General features: G+C 32.3%; 2 protein-coding genes across 2 annotated transcripts; both read left to right on the plus strand.

The window, feature by feature from the left end:
* The first annotated feature begins 3,240 nt into the window (after nucleotides 1-3,240).
* Nucleotides 3,241-7,941, plus strand: LOC118044280 (DEAD-box ATP-dependent RNA helicase 21-like). The gene is given in 3 exon segments (XM_035052513.2): nucleotides 3,241-4,059; nucleotides 4,061-5,717; nucleotides 6,364-7,941. Coding segments are annotated over 2 exon segments (2,142 nt in total). The 5' UTR covers nucleotides 3,241-3,390; the 3' UTR covers nucleotides 5,534-5,717; nucleotides 6,364-7,941.
* A 3,880-nt stretch (nucleotides 7,942-11,821) lies between these two features.
* Nucleotides 11,822-14,487, plus strand: LOC118044279 (uncharacterized). The gene is made up of 5 exons (XM_035052512.2): nucleotides 11,822-11,980; nucleotides 12,078-12,127; nucleotides 12,520-12,646; nucleotides 13,519-13,623; nucleotides 13,712-14,487. The coding sequence occupies exons 1-5, from the start codon at nucleotides 11,872-11,874 to the stop codon at nucleotides 14,332-14,334; spliced, it is 1,014 nt and encodes a 337-aa protein (XP_034908403.1). The 5' UTR covers nucleotides 11,822-11,871; the 3' UTR covers nucleotides 14,335-14,487.
* The last annotated feature ends 2,489 nt before the right edge of the window (nucleotides 14,488-16,976 follow it).

Raw genomic sequence — 16,976 nt, forward strand, 5'->3', positions numbered from 1 at the left:
CCACCATATCTTTGAATGTGCCATTATTTTCTTCAATTCAGCTATAATGATGAATCTTCTTTTAATCACTCAAGTACAATTATATAGTTCATGTTATACTTAATACATGCCATTTCGTTAACTCAATTAAGATAACATGATCAAAACATAACATTATCTATATAAGATAACTTTGTAATTTTAAGTCTACGGTCACTTACATAACAGTAACATGTAGACATAGGTAATTTGTCCATATGAAATTCTCATACACGCTAATTTAGTATACATGTCTTATGATAAGAATTTACATATTAATTTTAAGTATCCCTTGTACCTTAGCTTACAAGAACAATTGTTTCCTTTCATAAAGGAAAGAACACAATATGTATCAGTTCTATAGCTCTAATAAATGTCCAATATTTAAAAGAGCATCGACTGGGAACATTTTAGAAACAATGCATTGATGCAATATAAATCCTATAATTATAATAACTTTATAATTTTCTTTACAAAGTATTTTTTCTCATAAATTTTATTTTTACTCTAGATTTCATAAATCAAATACTAGATTCATTAATATAATATTATATAAATATTAAAGATAAATTGAGCCTTGATTAATAATAAACATATATTTACATGAATATAATAATAATGTCACGTATAGACAATTGATTGACTATAAAATATATTAAACTAACATTTATAATAGAAAATGTTAATTAGAAAAATTAACACATTGCATCCACCAAGTCTAAGTTAACTGTATTAGAAAGGATGATAATCAGAGACTGCAAATAGAATCAAATGCTAAAATTCTAAATCATGAGATGTTCTTCCTCATTCTAAGAACCATAAAAATATGATATCAACTAATGGCTGAAAAACAAACTTACCATGAGAATCCTTATCCTTTCATAACTTTGATGGATACCTTAATTCCTTCCCACATCCTGGTTTTTGGCATCCATGTTGTTTCTCACTTCCAGCACTACCACCGGTAAAAAGTTTTTCTTCATGGTGAAGAGGGTGATGAGGCATCCACGAAGTATATATTATATTGTTTAGTATGTTGGGTAATATTAATTGGATTGGACTAGACATGACTGAATTGAACTAAATAAATAAATAGTATGTCTTGTGTTTGATATGCATTGAACAAGATAAAATTATATATTAAAATAATATCATTATCTTATCTAATGTTTAAAGTGTAGATTATAATATATATTTTAATCTAAAAATTTAATCTATTTTTTTAATATAATATAATGAATATATATATATATTTTTTAGGAAATCATCTATTAAATATATTTTATTCTGAAAAAAATCCACAATTTTTCTTATGCTAATTAATACGTTATTTTAGTATTTAACTAACTTGCAAACAATTGTAATTGTTTCAAATTAACTTATGTTTGAATTTTCATATTGGCGCCCGACCATGTGATAATTTTTAAATCTATTTTTTATTAAATTATATAGTAACTAGAATAATTTTTTTAAAAATTCAAAAAATTTAAATTATATAAAAAATAATTTTTAAATTTAAATTTTATTTCCTTTTAAATGCATTTTTTTTTATAAACACACACACATATATATATGTATATGTATGTATGTATGTATTACAAGTAACATGATTTTTTGAATAAAAATCTAAAACAATTAAAATAAATATTCACAAAAAATAAAATGATTGAGATAAATGAGAAAAAATATTTTCTTTACCAAAACCCTCCTTCTTTATTTTTTTTTTTTTTTAATTTCTAGCAAACAAAATGTTTTTTTAGTAGAAGATTTTTTTTAAAATTAATCTCATATAAAAAGAAAATCTTAATAAGAAAATAAAAAAAATAATACAAGGAAAATTTTGACCTAGCAACATAAAATAATTAATTTGATAAAATTATATAAAAAACTAACTTAAAAAATATTCTTTGTTAATATTCATGAGCAATTTTTTCAAAAAAATTCTGCATATTAGATTTATATAAATTATTTTAGAAATTAATTAACAGCATAACCATAACAAAACCCAAACATTATTTTAAAAAAAGAAATAATTGGATGAATTTTAATTGTAATAATCTTAATTAAAAAAATATATTATAAAACAAATAAAAAAAGATTAAGGCTAGTCACCTGTCCCAACAAACCATGTCAAGGTGCCCCCTTTTTTTTTTTTTTTTAAAAAAAAAAAAGTTGGTGAACAAAATGTTTTTTAATGGGAAAAAAAGCAGGAGAGGATACATGCTCAATGGGGGTAGACCACCTGTCATCATTTAGCTCAAGCTTTGGCTACCGGAAGTTTCAGAAAAAATTGAATTTCAGCAAACGAAATTAAAATAATATTTATTTTAATTATTTTAGATTTTCCTAAAAACTCATTTCTCACATGAAAATACCTAAAAATCAAACTAAAAAATTCAATAACCTCAAAAACGAACCACTCCAAAATGCATAAAAATTCAAAATCAAATTAAAAAACTTTTAGAGATTTTTTTTTTCTAATATAGGTAAAAGTAAATATTACCTTCATTAATTTTTTTTAATTTTAAACAGTAATTATAGTAGTCAAATCAAAGTTATTAATGGATTATCTAAGAGTTTTATCTCTTCAACTTTTCTAGAAATTATTTTATTTTTTAATTTTTTAAAAACTAAAATGTAATAAAAATAAAATGAAAACTAAAAAGTAATAATCTAAAAGAACAAGGATGGAAAATAAATAAAAAAACTTGAGAGATTCAAATAAAACTTTTGCATGTCATTTTGTGAATAAAAGCCTTGTTTCTTTTTTGAATTAATTTTTTTATTTTTAATTTTTATTTTTGTTCTTAAAAAGAAGCTAAAACTATATTTTATAAAATTGACTATCAATTTAACATCAAGACATTTAATGACACATCAAGAAAGCAAAAAATAAAAAAAAATATTCGAGCAAGTAAAACCATGAAAACATAATTTTAAGGTATATAATTAAAAAGAAATAAAGTAATGTGATGAATTAGAAAAATTACAAACTTTAAATACTAAAATGGTAAAAAAAACACAACAGTTTTTCGTAAGTTTCAAGTCTGTTTAAAAATATAGTTGATGTTATATTTTAAAAATAATTTTTATTTATATAATATATTAAATATTTTTCATATTAGTATATAAAAAAAATTAATTTAAAATAAAAAAAAATTAAAATTTAGTGAAACTTGGATGAAAAAGCAGCACAAGGACACGAAGTTGGTTTTTAAATAAATATTGATTATAAGAGAGAGAGAGAGAGAGAGAGTAATTTCTAGAAGAGAAATATCTCTCGTCTCGATCGATCGAGAATCACTTGCTTTTCGATCAATCAAACCCCAATCTCTACTCTTAAACCCTACCGCCGCCGACAACACCACCACCATGAAACGCTCAATCGACGATATAAGCGTCTCCAAAAGCAAAAGCAAACCCGTCTTCTTAACCAAAGCTGAACGTGAAAAATTAGCCCTTCAGCGCCGCCAAGAAGAAATCGAACAACAGAAAAAACGCCAACAACTCATCCTCTCCCAATCCCGCCCCTCCAGTTCTGACACCGAAAAACCTCCCTCCGATTCTGACCGCCGGGACAGAGACAGAGACAGAGACAGGGACAGGGACAGGGACAGGGACAGAGACAGAGACAGAGAGCGCGACCGGGAGAGAGACAGAGAAAGAGAAAGAGAACGCGAGCGCGAACGCTCCTCGCGGCGCAACAGAGAGCGCGAACGTGAAGAGGATGTAAAGGCGCGTGAACAAGCCAGATTGGAGAAATTAGCAGAGAGAGAGCGAGAGAAGGAGCTGGATGCCATTAAAGAGCAATATTTAGGGTCCAAAAAGCCTAAAAAGAGAGTAATTAAACCTAGTGAAAAGTTTCGCTTCTCTTTCGATTGGGAAAACACGGAAGATACTTCTAGAGATATGAATGTTTTGTATCAAAACCCTCATGAGGCACAGCTTTTGTTCGGTCGAGGGTTTCGGGCTGGTATGGATAGGAGAGAGCAGAAAAAACTTGCTGCAAAGAATGAGAAGGATATGAGAAATGAATTTCGGAAAAAAAGAAGGCCTAGATGAAAAGCCAGAAGAGGCGGCTGCTCAAAAATTGAAGGAAGAAGCTGCTGATATGTATGATACTTTTGATATGCGTGTTGATAGACATTGGTCGGAGAAGAAGCTTGAAGAAATGACTGAGAGAGATTGGAGGATATTTAGGGAAGATTATAATATTTCTTACAAGGGCTCAAAGATTCCGCGGCCGATGAGGAGTTGGGAAGAGAGTAAGTTGAGTAGTGAGTTGCTGAAGTCAGTGGAGAGAGCTGGGTATAAGAAGCCGTCACCTATTCAAATGGCAGCGATTCCTTTGGGATTGCAACAGCGGGATGTTATTGGGATTGCTGAGACTGGTTCTGGTAAGACTTGTGCTTTTGTTTTGCCTATGCTGACTTATATTTCTAGGTTGCCTCCAATGAGTGAGGAGAATGAGGCTGAAGGGCCTTATGCAGTTGTTATGGCACCTACGCGTGAGTTGGCACAGCAGATTGAGGATGAGACTGTTAAGTTTGCACATTATTTGGGTATTAAAGTTGTTTCTATCGTTGGTGGGCAGTCTATTGAAGAGCAGGGGTTTAGGATTAGGCAAGGTTGTGAGGTGGTTATTGCTACACCAGGTCGTTTGATTGATTGCTTGGAGAGGCGTTATGCAGTGTTGAATCAGTGTAATTATGTTGTGCTTGACGAGGCTGATAGGATGATTGATATGGGTTTTGAACCACAGGTTATGGGTGTGTTGGATGCAATGCCATCGAGTAATTTGAAGCCAGAAAATGAGGATGAAGAGCTTGATGAGAAAAAGATTTATCGCACCACCTATATGTTTAGTGCTACTATGCCACCTGCTGTGGAGCGACTTGCTAGGAAGTACTTGAGGAATCCTGTTGTGGTCACTATTGGTACTGCTGGCAAGGCCACCGACTTGATAACTCAACATGTGATTATGATGAAGGAATCAGAGAAGTCCTACAGGTTGAATAGATTGCTTGAGGAAGCTGGAGATAAGACCGCAATTGTCTTTGTTAACACTAAAAAGAATGCAGATATGGTGGCCAAGAATTTGGACAAGCTTGGTTTTCGTGTCACAACCTTGCATGGTGGGAAGTCCCAGGAGCAGAGGGAAATTAGCCTTGAAGGTTTTAGAACCAAAAGATACAACGTCCTTGTCGCAACAGATGTTGCAGGTCGTGGTATTGATATACCTGATGTGGCCCATGTCATTAATTATGATATGCCTGGAAATATTGAAATGTATACTCATCGTATTGGACGAACAGGCCGTGCTGGAAAGACAGGTGTGGCTACAACATTCTTGACTCATGGGGACACGGATGTCTTTTATGATCTCAAACAAATGCTTATTCAGAATAACAGTCCCGTGCCTCCTGAATTGGCAAAGCACGAGGCTTCAAAATTCAAGCCAGGAGGAATTCCTGATAGACCTCCTAGACGAAATGACACTGTTTTTGCTCACTGAGACACTTGGCAGTTTCAGAAGACCATGTAACAAAATCTATGTGCAATATAGTGGTATCAGAAACTTCCGTGGTTACTGCTCTACCAATGGGCTGAGTTTAAGTCGGGGATTTGACAATCTCAATTTATTCAACAAGCTTCCGTTTGCATATATTTTCTTGATACGGAGTTTCTGCCTTTATCTGGTAATAAAAGATTTCACGTTGATATTAGTTGAGTTTCATATTTGAACTCTCATTTCTTTTTCCTGAATAATTGTGTACCCAGCTTGAAGCCTTGACACTCTTAAAATATTACACTTTCTGATGTTTACTTCTTTAGCTGCTGCATTTTTTGATTATTTGCTTTTGTTTTCTGTAATTGAATGCACCGACTTTGATAATTTGGTTTTATTTGGAGATTGAGGTTGATAAAAGACTGGGTTGAAGTAGATTAACAACTTCAATGTACAATTTTGTAGCGCCGAGTTTGAATTCTACCAGTGGAGCTTAATTGTTTATCTTTGTTAAGAAAAAGAGGTTTTTGCTGAGACTGGGCCTCTGAATACTAGTGCAAACTCACGTTTGAATTGAGTAAGGTTCCAGATGTTCTAGGGAGAGAAAATGCCCTTCCTTTTCCCTCTTCTCCCTTCTCCTGACAAGGGACAGCCAGAATTTTCAATTCTTTGTAAAATTTCTTTAAAGTAGTTTCTTATCTGTTAGTTTTCCCATCTATTTGGTATTGCCCATTATGTCTTTATGACTGCTGTGCTTACTTTATATAATAACATCATAAACTTGTATTTGTTTTGGCGAGCTGTGGCAATTTGGGGTAATTGTTCCATGGATGCAGGGTCTTTGAGACTTGTGTTCCCCAGTTTCTGAGAGGTGATACCAAAACTCATTCCCATCATCCCATGGTACTTTGGTCCAAAATTTGGTAAGTTATACTAAGATGATATGTATTTTATGCGATTCAAATCTGGTTCCTTTAGTATCCTTTCATAGTATTCAGATATGATGTTCTTTCTAGCCATTGGCAATTCTTTCATTCAACCTATCTATTTTTTCTTATGGCAAATATGACTGTTGCACTAGCTTCCAAATTAATTAAGCTCATATTGATGCTCAAGTGATCTGAATTAATCTATGGGGTCTTAAGCATTTGCTTACATCTATTATGCAATACTTAATTCAATCTTCAAATTTTTGGAAATAGCCAAATCACTGGAGTTCCTCTTCGACTTTTGGATGCAGCTCGTCAACAGCTTTGTTTTTGGTAAAACTACTACAGTGGTGTGAATTGTTCAAGTATTTAATCAATTAGTTTCTTGCTCAAAGAATATTTCCCCTTTCACATCAATTTACAGCACTCAAATCTCTTAGGATTACAAATCGCATCAAATTTGATTGTTTGGAACTCAGAGAATAGGTTATAGATGAAGATTTTGGTATGTTTTAAGGGCAGGGTGATTAAACTAGGTAAAATAAATGAAGGATATTATGGGGTTTATAGATTGAAGTGGAATGAATATAAAAGCACTACCAGCATCACACTAGTAGGATTTATAGGAAGAAGACCTAGAAGATTGAAAACCGCATCACACCTAAGGTTCTTTGGCGTCACACCTAATATAGGTTGCTCCACACCTAAGATAGGTTGCACCACACTGTCTCAAAACATATAGCTGAAATTCTTATTCATTGATAAGTTCATTTAAAAGTGTGGGGTTACTAGCGTATAAGAGACTAATTTGGGGGTACCCTGATAGAGGTGCACTAAGGAGGTGCTCCAAAGGTGGAGCCAGCTGGGCTTTCAAGTACTCAATAGTGTAGTAGTTAACGGGTCAGTATTACAAATTACCCCTGTTTAAGACAATCACAGAACTGCCCGTGACAGTTTAGGCCCCAAGACCCATCAATTAGGAAGTCCCAAAGTCTAGCCAAATAGGCATGCTGGCTTTAGAGTTAGGTTTGTCCATCTTCAAAAATCACATGAAGATATATGGATTTGAATTGTTTTAGTTTCTGCACCTTAATGATGTCACTGCTCAAGGTTTACCTCCCAGTATTTGTTGTGAATTTTCTCACAGGTCGTTGTGGCTTGGTTTTTAAAGCTGACAATTAGCGTGGTAGATGTTTGGCTGTCATCATTGTAAAATTGATATCCAGGTTTGGGAAAATGTACTCTGCCAATGCAGAATCCTACAGCCTGGAGCAACTGGCCTTTCCAATTTTACAGCCAAATCCGCTTCTGTGAAGCAAATTGGTTTTCGAGGTCTTGCAGCAATGGGATTTGGCATGGCAGCTCACGTGCTGAAATGTAATTTTTTGCTGTTGTTTGGCATGGAAGTCCTCACTTTTGCTGGCATTACAATGAAAAACTCAATTAAGCAGGAAAAATGGATTGATTTAGCTGTTTTCCCCTGAATTTCGTAGTTTCTCAGCTCTCTCTCGTTTCACGTTGGTATGGATGTTGAACAACAAAGCATCATGACAACAGAAATGGGCCTATTGCAATTAGTGTTACCTCGGCCTATTGCAGTTGTGTGTGTGTGATACTAATTAAGCTAACTTAGGTGAATAATGTTATAGGAAATCAGCAGCTTAATATTCAGAAAGTTGACTCTAAATCTCCACAACACTACACGTTCGATTGTTTAAAAACTCTTAAAATTGCTGCTGTGAGAGTGATGGTCAACTGATTTTTAGTTCTTGTTTCAGACAACTTAACTTTTTTATACACCTTCTCTTTAACAGGATCTGTCGTTTCAGCTCCGAGGCCGATAAATCAAAGCTCGAGTTTGACAGTGCTTTTGCCTTGTTTTGGGAACATTACTCAACAAAATATGAAGTTTTTATTTTTTATTTTCTTTGAATATTTACACACTATTAAAATCTCTCTTGACAATGCAAGAAATAAGCTGAGAAATAGAAGAAAACGAGAGAGAGAAGATTTTGTTTGTAAAATACAGAAATGTGTACAATTATTTCTCCTTTTCATCCCTGCTGAAGCTTCCTTTCTTCTCACGTTAACCAACTATTCATAACAATTCCTCTCTACTTCACAAATTCTTGACCTCAGGAACTAATTTCAAAGTGGAAATTTCAACTAAAGTTCCCGGTAGAATCTTCATCAAACAAGTTTGACCATGGAATTAGCCCTACTGTATTACCTATGTCCCCTTTCTTCATGATTTTTCAATCCACAATTGCTATAGGATATACCTTAAATGGTCACCAATCTTTCTCTTAAGTGAAGAGACATGAAACACGAAGTGAAATTGGACTCATTCTGGCAACAACTTATATGCTATTTTCCTTATTTCTTCCTGTTTCTAGCCATATCTAGTTGCCTCTATAAACTATGATCCAATCAAACTTTTTGATTGATTTATTAATATTTTAATAATACAAATTATTAAACCGGCCTTAAGGGCATATGAATATTTAAAAAAAAAAAAAAAAACATGTTACAAAGAGGAAAATGCCCTCCTAAGCCACTTTTAGATTTTTTAAGTAAAATATTAAATATATCATTTTACTATACAAAAAATATGTAAACATAACAAAACCTTTCTTTGCAAGGTCAATATTTTTGAGCTTTTAAGGGTACCAATATTATTTTATTGTGCAAATAAATGAAAAAAAAACACAAAAACGCCTAGAAGAAAGGCTAATTTTTTAGCTTTTAAGGGCAACATAGTATTTTTATTGCACATAAAAATTAATGAACGACTAAATTGTCCCCGATCAATTAACAAATAACATTTGGATCCCTTGAAAAAGATGATTTTACCCTTGTTGCCAAAGCAATTGTTAAGTGTAGTGAAGGACAAAATGGTCCATACATGTCTGATTCCACAATGTTTCTCCTCACATGCCACATGATGTGCCTAACTATCAGCCAATGCATTAAGAGACAACCTATACTCTTCTACCTGCTCCTTTTCTATCATTATCACATTATTATCTTCTTCTTTTATTTCTAAAAACTCTTCTCCTTCTTCTTTCTCCCTATTTATCATATTTAAGTTCTTTTTATTATTTTGATGACCTAGTGTAAACTTCTCTCCACACTTGAGACATTAACCTAACCTTCTTTTTCATTCGTATAATATCTTAGGAATACATTTTTTTCCTAAGTAATAAACCGTTTTTCATATGTAAAGTTTTAAAAGAAAGGTTACCTAGTGATTTACAACTACTAAAAAAAAACAAATGCCTTGGAAATAACTTTATTCATCCTTGCCATTGCCAAATTCGACTTTTCTTACCACATTGCTTGATCAAACACTTGTATAAATGTTATAGGTTTTAATATTTTCAATGTTGGCTTGATGTCATCTCTAATCCCACTAATAAAAATTAAACATAATATGATTATGACAATTAGAGATTGTCATTCATTATTTTTGTAACTTTTATTTTTGTGAGTTTATTCCAATCACATGTCATCATGGACTTGATGGGTTCACCAAGGTTGATTTAAACTATTTTTTTGTTATTTTTAATTTCTCCCTTTAATATTAGGCTGGTTGAGAATTGAGTTTTATAATTTTATTTAATTTGCTTTCCACGAGGTTATTCTGATCTCACGACTATGTTATAAATTTGGTGTACTGGTTTGGATAGACTCATATCAATTTCTTTTTTGTTTTTTTTTTAATTTCTGCATTTGATGTTTTATTTGTTGGCAATTAAGATTCATATTTTTCTTTTTTCCTTTTCTTTTATACAATTATCCTATTCTCATTTAATTTTTTTTTAAAAAAACATTTATATTATTTTTCTAACCTTTTTTTATTTTGCAAAAAAACCTTCATGACCCACCCCTTTATTACAAAAAAACACTAAAAGGCCTTAGTGTTTTCATGTCGCATGTGAGGAGAAACATTGTGGATCTAGACAATGTAGGGACCATTTTGTCCTTCACTACGCTTAATAATTGCTTTGGCAACAAGAGTAAAATCATCTTTTTCAAGGGATCCAAATGCCATTTGTTAAATGATCGGGGACAATTTAGTCGTTCACTGTTTTTTATATGTGCAATAAAAATACTCTGTTGCCCTTAAAAGCTAAAAAAATTAGCCTTTCTTCTAGGCGCTTTTGTGTCTTTTTTCAGTTATTTGCATAGTAAAATAATATTGGTACCCTTAAAAGCTCAAAAATATTGACCTTGCAAAGAAAGGTTTTGTTGTGTTTACATATTTTTTTGTATATTAAAATGATATATTTAATATTTGACTTAAAAAAATCTAAGAGTGGCTTAGGAGGCATTTTCTTCTTTGTAACATGTTTTTTTTTTTTTTTTTTGTAATATTCATATACCCTTAGGGCCGGTTTAATAATTTGTATTATTAAAATATTAATAAATCAATTAAAAGGTTTGATACATGCAAACATCATTGTCCCGTGTCATTCTAGAAGCACATGAGGAGTATTCTAGTGTCTAGAAATTACCAACTGCCATCTCATCTGACACGTAAGGTGGCAGTATAGCTGCTGGAGTTACGCATTTGATCAGGTTGATAATGATTTAGCAATGATGAATTTTTTTTCCTCCTTTTCTTGTCTCTCTCCTTGGCCTTGGTATTCATGCCAAGCCTTTAAAAATTCAGTTGTGTCCTTCATTTTGTAATTGTTTTGTATTTGGTTCATTTTCTTTTGATTTTTATTTCTTTTGATTTTAATGTTTTTTTTTTTATTTTATCCCTCAACATTTAATTTTATTTAATCTTTGTATCCAATCTAGTATTCATTCTTTTGATTGCTATTTTTTTATCCTTAGCATTTCTTTATTTTTTTTTTAGATTTTTATTTTATTTTATTTTTAATTTTGATCCTTTTTTTATTGCTCATTTTCTAGTGTTGGCTTGGTTTTTTTTTTTTTTTTTTCATTTTTTATTTAATTTCATTTTTTTTTCTAGATCCTTTTTCAACAAATTTAACTTTTAAATCCTGATATCATTTTATATTTGATGAGTTTGTAAAGTTAATTAAACTTGACTTGATTTTTTTTTATTTAACGTATTTTTTTAAATTAATTTTTTTTATTTTATCATTTGATATTTAATTATTAAATTTTAAATTTAATAATTTATTTTTTATTTTTTTATAAAATTATTCTGATCTTATATTTTAATTCATGTGTCAATCCAATTAATCTAAATTGATTTTATTATTGTTTAGATATTTTTATTTATTTTATAGAAAGTTTAACCTTATGCACACCAGCTGTAGTTGTGCACTACAATAAAAGGACAAACAGGCAAAAACAAAGCAAAGCCAACCACAGCAAAAGAAGCGAAAGAAAAAACTGTTTTCTCAAAGTCTCAGTTTCGTGTCAAGTGAGTGAGTGATGGCAGATCAGAAACCACAAATCTTTGAACTCAACAATGGGACCATGCAGGTCAAAATCACCAATCTGGGTTGCACCATTACCTCCTTGTCTTTACCTGACAAAAATGGTAACCAATTCTTGTGAATGATTGATCGATCAATCTGTTTTGCTTTTTGTTGTTTCTTAAAGTGTTGTTGATTGTTGGGTGCTCTTGAATTTTGTAGGAAATTTGGCTGATGTGGTTCTTGGATTTGACTCTGTGGAGCCATATTTGGTAATTCTAGTCCCTTGATTTTCTGTCATCTGTTGTGATCTAATGCAAAGTTTGGTTCTTTCTTGTATTCATTTATGATTTGACTGGATGTTTTCTGCATTCCATGTATGTTTTTTTGATAGTTCATCATCTAAATCTTGTATTCTGGAATTATTATTGATCCTGTCAACTTTGCTTGCAATTCATCACCAAAAAACATTTTTTGTTTGCAAACTTATCTGTTTTTTTTCCCGCCATTTATGTCATTGGTGCGTCAGTTTGTTGCTCGTGTTGTCATTTTGGGGGAATGATAGTATTAATAACCTTTACTAATTTTCGGATTAGTTTTCTTCTTTTCCTGTGTTTATATTTGGTGCCTGAATCCTTTTCTGGGTAAATTTATGCTTGATCAGAATCGTGTTGCACCTTATTTTGGTGCCATTGTGGGTCGAGTGGCGAACAGGATCAAAGATGGGAAGTTCACTCTTAATGGGGTAGATTACACCTTACCCGTCAACAGGCCTCCAAACAGTCTTCATGGTATTCTTGTAATTCCAAATTATTGTGAACTTTGATGCTATTCTGATCAGCCATGTCTGCCAATCAGTCATTTGATTTGTAATTTTATTAGATTAGATTATGTAGTCCTCTATACCATTTTCTTATTTGATTTGGAAAATTTTATTAACATGACAAAATCATTTTTGTTCATGGAAGTTTTATTTGTAACATCCATCAGTAAATGTTACACTAGAAACACTGACTGGATCTGTATGTGAATGGAATTTTAGTAGACATAAGTTTTTATGGAAAAATATGATATCGGCACCACAGTTCTTATATCTGTACAGTATTTGGTGGAAAGAAAACATATTTGGCTGTATGAGACGAATGGTGCAATGGGATAACTAATAACCACTGTTAGACACGATGCATAAGATTTGTGAGTTCGGCTAGTCTTCCCCTTGTTTTTCTTCTCTCTCTAATCTACAGATGAAACCGTTCTAGGTCAATTGCACTAGTTGATGTTTTCTAGTCGCTACAACCAACGACATAAATGAATACTTCTAACATTAAGTGTAGAAAAGAATTCCGTGTTTTCTTTGTTTCATCAACTAAGTGGTCTCAGCATTTCTCTCTCTTTCTTTCTGGATGGAACATTTGATTTTAAGTTTGTTCTCTATGTCTCCTTCTGACTGCATTGCTTTTCTTAAGAGTCAGGAAATCTGCATATAGAAAAAATTACATCAGCAATACAACTTCCTCTTCATATAGATTTTAATGTCTAATAGCTATGGTGGGATCGTTTCTTAAGCTTTGTGTTAATTACTGTTTGATTGTCTGGTATCTATAAAATGCCTATTTAAATTGTCGTCTTGCGTAAAACATTTCTCCTACTTTCTCTGCTTTAGGTGGGAATAAAGGTTTTGATATAGTTGTATGGGAGGTAGCAGAGTATAAGAAAGGTGAAAAACCATCCATTACTTTTAAATACCACAGCCGTGATGGAGAGGAAGGTATCCCCTCTCTCTCTCTCTCTCTCTGGTAATATATTTTTGTTTGTTGTGTGTGTGATATTGATATTTTCTTTTTCTCCTGTAACAGGTTACCCTGGGGATCTTTCTGTAACTGCAACTTACACACTAACTTCAAGCATGACAATGAGACTTGACATGGAAGCAGTGGCTGAGAATAAGGCCACTCCAGTGAGCTTAGCTCAGCATACTTACTGGAACCTAGGTGGCCACAACTCGGGGAACATACTTGACCAATCAGTTCAGATATGGGGATCTCATGTTACTCCTGTAGACCAGAACATAGTCCCAACAGGTGAAATCATGCCAGTTAAGGGCACTCCTTTTGACTTCACCACCGAAAAGAAGGTTGGTGCTTCAATTCACGAGGTTGGTTTAGGGTATGATCATAACTATGTGCTCGACTGCGGGGAAGAAAAGGAAGGTTTGAAGCATGCTGCAAAAGTCAAGGATCCATCTAGTTCAAGGGTCCTTGATTTGTGGACTAACACTCCCGGGATGCAGTTTTACACAGCAAACTATGTGAATGGAATTGTTGGCAAAGGAGGTGCTGTTTATGGAAAGCACTCAGGACTATGCTTGGAGACACAGGGATTTCCTAACGCCGTCAACCAACCAAACTTCCCGTCGGTGGTGATTCAACCCGGCGAGAAGTATGAGCACACCATGTTGTTCAAGTTTTCAATCGAGTGAGAAACAATAGCCCGTTGAACGGTAGAAGTCAGAATAAGTAATTAATTACGTTTTACAGACTACAAACGAGTGTGAAACCTGGTGTTTTTCCCATCTAATATATCACCCCAGATAATAAAATGATGAGATTCAAGTCTTCATTTATTTTTTAAACAGGCCTATCAATCATCAATCGCACTTGCGCACAGGCCTTTTATTTTGGCCTCATCAACGGGAAAATAGATTTACAGGGAAAATCCCGAACGAGCTTGGCTCACTGCGTCAGGTCTGTGAACCTGTTCTTGCCAAAAGCTATTTGATAGGTTCAATTCCGCCTTTATTCGGGAACCTCTACTGTCTTAGACTTCTAAGTCTATATAGAAACAACTTCGAAAAAATCATCCCTAATGAACGACAACTTCGACATCTCTCCAAACAAATGATTCTACAGTTGTCTGTCAACAATCTGTCCGGTATGGTTCCTCGACAACACTATAAAATCTCATCGAATATTTTTTTTTGTACTCAGTGAATTGATTGGTATCCTCTCACTTGATTTGGGCTTCACCCCTCCCAAAAAGCAATACTATATCCTCAGCAAATGCCTTCGGACTTGTTCAACTTGATATAGGAGCCCATGTTTTGAGAGGACCTGTGCAAAAGAATTCTAAGAGAACTACAAAATCTTCAAGATATTGGAAATTCAAGAAGCTTGAAAGCCTTGCTTAGCACAGAAACTTTCGCACGGGGAGTATACGTGATTCTTTTTGAGAAATTTCCAATTTAAGAGTTCTTCTATACGGAAATGAAGAAAGTCTGTAGGAGGTTTTCGCACAGAAACTTTTGGAAGCACGAGTCAGTTACAAGATCTCACCTTTGCTGCAGATTTTCTTGGGGGAACCATTCCTATTTCATTGGCTAATTGCACTAAGCTAGAAGTGTTGAAGCTTTCAAATAATCACATTGGTGGTGTTATAACCGAAAAGATTGTCGGTTTTCCTTTTCTAACTATGTTTTCTTTAGCTCCAAACTATGTCATTGGATTATCCAATGTGGTGATCAGATTAACTTTCTTTGAAACGAAAAAATATATTTAAGTGTTGATAATATATTTTTTAATAGAAAATATCATGTAGAGGTTAACTTTGTGTGATATAAGTTTAAAAATAATCTAGATGATTATTAAAAATATAATTTAATTAAAATAAATTTAAAATGATTTTTTTATATATAATTTGTGAGGAGAGAAACAATGAATTCTACTCATTAATTGATTTATATTAATAATTTAATAGGATCATTGCAGGCCCAATGTGATAATTCCTAATAAATCCTGGTCATCAATTACAAAAAAACAACCACTACTTAGTCTTCATTAATATTTGCATTAATACAGCTTCGTTTACCAATAACAAAGTTTCTTATTCTTCTATTTCAGGACCATTAACCTCGACAACAATAATATTATGTTTAATTAATTTCTGTTTGTTTTTTTATTTCAAAAATATTTTTTAAAAATTTAATTTTTTTTTTATTTTTTTCTTTACTTCAAATTAATAATTTTTTTTTATGTTTTTAGATTATTTTGATATACTAATGTCAAAAACGATTTTTAAAAAATAAAAAAAATATATTATTTTGATATATTTTCGAGTAAAAAATATTTTGAAAAAATAATTACAATTACACTCCTAAATATGCCCTAAAAAAAACTCCTGTTTCACATAAGCAATAAAAAACTTTAATAGCTCTGGATATTTCATGTAATGTTTTGCATAAATTTCTAACTATTTTGTTCAAAATTGGTGGTTGTAGATATGTTTATATGCTAATTACGAGATTTTTCTAATCTAACAATTTGCTTCCTTTTTCTTGGAATGTAAAAAGGTCTTAAGAAGAAATGTTGAAAGTTTTGAGAAGTTAGGGTAGTTGCAAAGTATACAAAAGAACTATGTAAGAACACCATGCAAAAATGTTATGCAGATTCGAATTGATTCCTATTTTTTGTTGATAATTATGAGTAATTATCTCCAAGTTGGTTCTCTAATATTCAAGCTCTTATTTTATCTCTACCACTAGCTGTAGAGATATACTAGAAGTACTAGAATTCCTGTAAACATGTGATTGTATCTTAATAGCTATAGATTTTCATATAGTTAGTCAATCAGTCCTAAACTATAGGATCTAAAAAGGGCTTTGTAAAATGGCTATTTATGTCGTGCTAGTAACAAAGAAAAACAACAAATTCTTCTTTTCATAAACTTTGCATTTTTCACCTTTTTGAAGTGAGAAAGCAGGGTTGGCAACCAATTCAATGATCGAATCCTTTCCCATGGATCCAAATAAAATACACAACCCCCCTCCAAAAAAGCCCAAAAAACCCCACGAGCTTGGGCACGCTCCTTAAACCCAACACTCACCAAATTTTTTTTTTGGATCTTATATGAGTTCCTTGGTATTTTATATTGATTTAATATATATTATTTTAAGTAAAATATAACCCAAAATATCACAAAAATAAAATTATATTTTAGCTCCTCATTTCCACAAAAGAATAAGATTTATGGGCAATAAATACACCATGAATCCTTTAAGTCAAAGGTTCATAATTTCTTCATTCTTAACATTTTCAGCATGCATATTTTAGAGTATATCTCTCTAAA

Source organism: Populus alba, chromosome 12 (genome assembly GCF_005239225.2).
Source record: "Populus alba chromosome 12, ASM523922v2, whole genome shotgun sequence".
NCBI lineage: Eukaryota > Viridiplantae > Streptophyta > Magnoliopsida > Malpighiales > Salicaceae > Populus > Populus alba.

Excerpts from the sequence above, each read along its gene's own strand:
- LOC118044279 (XM_035052512.2), top strand. The coding sequence starts at position 11,872 with ATGGCAGATCAGAAACCACAAATCTTTGAACTCAACAATGGGACCATG. Across the intron at positions 12,128-12,519 it reads ACTCTGTGGAGCCATATTTG|AATCGTGTTGCACCTTATTT; the intron begins GTAATTCTAGTC and ends ATGCTTGATCAG. Across the intron at positions 13,624-13,711 it reads CAGCCGTGATGGAGAGGAAG|GTTACCCTGGGGATCTTTCT; the intron begins GTATCCCCTCTC and ends CTCCTGTAACAG.